The sequence below is a fragment of the Drosophila yakuba genome, chromosome 2R, assembly GCF_016746365.2.
Source record: "Drosophila yakuba strain Tai18E2 chromosome 2R, Prin_Dyak_Tai18E2_2.1, whole genome shotgun sequence".
Classification (NCBI taxonomy): domain Eukaryota; kingdom Metazoa; phylum Arthropoda; class Insecta; order Diptera; family Drosophilidae; genus Drosophila; species Drosophila yakuba.
Genome location: NC_052528.2, coordinates 4,904,409 through 4,908,093, shown reverse-complemented (window position 1 = coordinate 4,908,093; position 3,685 = coordinate 4,904,409). Strand labels below are relative to the sequence as shown.

General features: G+C 46.5%; 1 protein-coding gene across 8 annotated transcripts; it reads left to right on the top strand.

Moving 5' to 3' along the window:
- The first annotated feature begins 1,294 nt into the window (after positions 1 to 1,294).
- LOC6529340 (glutamate transporter polyphemus) lies at positions 1,295 to 3,307 on the top strand. 8 transcript variants are annotated; one of them, XM_039372896.2, is made up of 7 exons: positions 1,297 to 1,489; positions 1,546 to 1,611; positions 1,692 to 1,842; positions 1,905 to 2,384; positions 2,444 to 2,622; positions 2,738 to 2,910; positions 2,980 to 3,307. In XM_039372896.2, exons 1-7 carry the CDS (start codon positions 1,416 to 1,418, stop codon positions 3,231 to 3,233), a joined length of 1,377 nt encoding a protein of 458 aa, XP_039228830.1. In that variant the 5' UTR covers positions 1,297 to 1,415; the 3' UTR covers positions 3,234 to 3,307. The 8 variants fall into 8 exon arrangements, with proteins under 8 accessions (XP_039228833.1, XP_039228834.1, XP_039228830.1 ...); XM_002090309.3 differs by having other exon boundaries at positions 2,974 to 3,307; XM_039372898.2 differs by having other exon boundaries at positions 2,957 to 3,045.
- The last annotated feature ends 378 nt before the right edge of the window (positions 3,308 to 3,685 follow it).

Sequence of the window (3,685 nt, the reverse complement as noted above, 5' to 3'; positions counted from 1 at the left end):
AGAAGGAGGTCCTGGGACCAGGACATTGTCGCACATAAGCAGTTCTTTGGTTCCTTCGACGCTGCCGCTCGGTTCCTTGTCTGCTGTAAAATTCCAAATTTGTTTTATTTGATTTCTGCGCTGCTCTCGCCCGATTCCCGATTCCCGCTTCCCGTTTTCCCCCCTTATTTGCAGCAGTCGGAGATCCTGCTGCATATTTCCCTTTATGCAAAATATATGCTATAAATGGCCCCGCCCCACCGCCTGCATTCGAAATCTCGTGTCACATGTCGCACGCAGTTAGGTGCCCTCGTTGTTATTGTAATTGTTGTAAATGTCGCCCAGCGACAATATCGCATTTGCATATTTCTGTGCCAACACAGACGCGCATATATGTATGCAAGTATACAAGTATGTACGTGTGTGTATGTTTGTAGTGCACCCTGGTTACCCTTTACTGCCCACGTTTTGTGCATTTTTACTTAATTTTATTTGTATTGGATTTGTGCCGCTGTCTCGGCGAGTCCTCCTCTGTGCAACGCAGCTCATCGCAGTGCAGAGCAGCGCGATTTCGGAATTCTGCAATTTACACAATAAATTTTAATTCAATTTACTGTTAAACTCACCCAGAGACACAACAACTAACTAAATGCGGACGCGGAAATGCGCATTCTGGCATGACAATCGTCCTCCTGCAGCCCGGGAATCCCGCGATTCAGGCGGCAGGGGAGGAGGACGTGGTGCAGTCGGAGATTACCATCAGCCAAGGGCTACAGTGAAGCCATGGCACGGGGGAATAAGTTCAGGATGGGTTCATGCTGATGAAATTGGGCTGCTTCTTTAATTTGATTTATCTGTTTCTAAATACACTGTTACTAGTAACAAAATATTCCAAAAAAAGGATTTGTTGCAAGTTTTCCGATGAGTGCGAATGTAATTTAAAACATTTAGTAAGTTGAACCAGTTTGAAACCATGTTTTATATTAGCCTGGTAATTCCACCACAATTTGGGCTAACCGTAGCCAAGCGCGGAAACCTTCGTCCTGCGACCACAGGACCAATCCGCCGTTAGTTAGAGAACTTTATGTCCTGCAGGACCGCGAAACGGGCAATAAGTTGCGCTTATTATGATAATGGGTGCGCATGTGCAGCCATTTTGATTGGGCTGCGGCAGGATTGTAGTGGCAGTGCTAAATGCAACGCCAGTTATCAAACGTAAGTGAATTGAATGTGCGCAGCTGCATTGTTGAAAACCGGAAACGGAAATGGCAATGGGAATGGGAATTGGAATGGGGATGGAGACGGAGCTACGCAAGCGACTAAACTAATTTGGAATTGTTGTCAAAAGTGCGGGACAGTTTTCGTTGTCTTTGTGTTTTTTGTAGCTATTTTGTGTCTGACTCTTTCGCTTCGCTGCCGCTGATGTTGCCAAGGGAATGGAGCCAAAGCCGCAGGATCAGGCCCAAAACCGGGACGATCCTGGCCCGCAAAATGAGCCGCCGACCATAGTGTGAGTGTGTTGTGCTTCCGTTTCCCTTTCGGATCAATATAAAGGCTACTTTGCAGCCAGTCCATGACCTCTTTCTACATCTACAATCCGTACGAGAAGCGCAGTGTGGAGGTGCCCCTAACGTGAGTTTTATGTGGGATATTGATGGATGCGAATAATAAACTTAATGAACATATGGCTTAATTTGCCATTTCACCCAAAGTAACTGTGACGCCTTCATTTCCCTGCTGAAATGTGTGATTGGAACGGGCATCCTGGCGATGCCTTTGGCCTTCCGGTGCTCGGGATTCGTGGTGGGCGCTGTGATGTCCATTCTACTGATGATACTTCTGACGTACTCCATCCACTTGCTGGTCTGTAAGTGGCTACCTCGACCAACCGGATCCCCTCTTTAAATACCTCACGACTTCAACAGATAGCTGGCATGACGGAGTGCTGTCGGAGGCGTCTGGTTCCTCAAGTTTCCATGCCGGAGGCCGTGAGGATTGCCTACGAGGAGGGTCCCAAGTGGGTCAATTGCTTTGGCCGGGCCGCTAGTTTTCTGACCACTTGTGTTTTGGTCTTTGGTCAATTCCTGCTGTGCACCGTTTACCTGGTTTTCGTGTCCAAGAACTTCAAGGAGATTGGTGACCATTATGGTGAGAGGTACAACGAAAGGTATTATGTGTTGGCCGCCTGTTTACTGCTTTTGCCGCTCTTTATGATACGCCGGTTAAAGTATTTGGTACCCTTGAATTTGGTCTCCAACTTCCTGCTATACGCCGGATTCGCCCTTATCATGTACTATCTGTTCAATGGTCTTCCCAATATTAAAGATCGCGAGTTGGCCACGCCTCCAGTCGAATGGATTGAATTCTTTGCCATCGCCGCCTTTTCCCTCACAGCCGTGGGTTCTGTAAGTTTCATCACTTTGTGTAACATATCTTGAGAACTTCTAGGATTCCCATTCTCCAGATGCTCGTTGTTGAGGCCCATATGGCACATCCGCAGAGCTATCTGGGCCTCTTCGGTGTTCTCAACCTTGCAGTTTTGTTCATCCTGCTGTCCAACATGTTTTTTGGCATTATCGGCTATTGGCGTTTTGGGGAGAGTGTCCATGCCAGTATTACCCTAAATATTCCACAGGATGAAATGTACGTAATACAATTGCTAGTTAGCTTTTCAAACTATTCAACTGAATTCCGTTTATTTTATTCAATACGATAATATATATTCATACGTATATATATATTTATATTTTCTGCGTAGCCTTTCCCAGTTCATCAAGGTTTTCATAGCCTCTGGAATATTTCTGAGTTATCCTCTGCATGGATTTGTAGTGGTCACTGTGATCTTTAGCGACTATGAGAAATCGGAAGCGAATGAAAGGAATCGCACGCTGATGGAATACTTAGTTCGGTTAGTGTTCCTATTGCTAACAGGTGAGTTTTACACTTAAAAAAAGAAAATTAAAAGACCCACCACTAGACTTCTGCATTTTGTAGGTGCAGTGGCGATTGGTGTTCCCAATCTAGCGGCTCTCACGGAACTGGAAGGCGCTTTTTCGCTGAGCAACCTGAACCTTCTGTGTCCGGCACTAATCGATGTGTTCCTGAACTACAGCGTGGGATATGGCCGGCTGATGTGGAAGCTGATTCGGGATGTAGTACTTATTCTGATTGGTCTTATTTTTGGGACAGTGGGCTGCACGGTGGCCTTGAAGCAACTGATCTGTGATTTTCAGTTGACACTCAGCAGTATGTAGGGGAGAAAGGGCTGCACTTTTGGATTTTCTTAGCTTCTGGAGCTTATTGTTGGAAATAAAATCGGATTTACCAAGTTGTCCGCCCCCCTTCCTTTGCGTTTTCGCGCTTAAGAACCAAATATTTGGTTGCTTGTTCGGGGGCTTTTAATTAATTGCCAGCCAAATGTTTGCCGGCTGCTGGCTTATCCCCTATTAAGTCGGTTGTCTAAGCTCTGGCGGCCGCTCCTTGTTTGCTCAACGTGGCGTATACTCGACTGGGCTAGGCGCACATCAAGTATACGCCACGTTTAATTAGCTGAGCCCAGCTCCTGAGCCCAGGAGCCGCCGATCATTTAAAATGGAGCCCTCGGCTCGGGGAACTGTAATCAAATGCAGTGAAGGGCCAGGACCACAAGTCCCAGCTTCGTTTGCGCCTGGTTTGGGGGTTTTAAAATTGAATTCCTTGCCTCAAT

Coding starts and splice junctions, on each gene's coding strand:
- LOC6529340 (XM_002090309.3), top strand. CDS start 1,416: ATGGAGCCAAAGCCGCAGGATCAGGCCCAAAACCGGGACGATCCTGGC. Junction 1,843..1,904: donor CGTACTCCATCCACTTGCTG/GTCTGTAAGTGG, acceptor CGACTTCAACAG/ATAGCTGGCATGACGGAGTG. Junction 2,385..2,443: donor CCCTCACAGCCGTGGGTTCT/GTAAGTTTCATC, acceptor CCCATTCTCCAG/ATGCTCGTTGTTGAGGCCCA.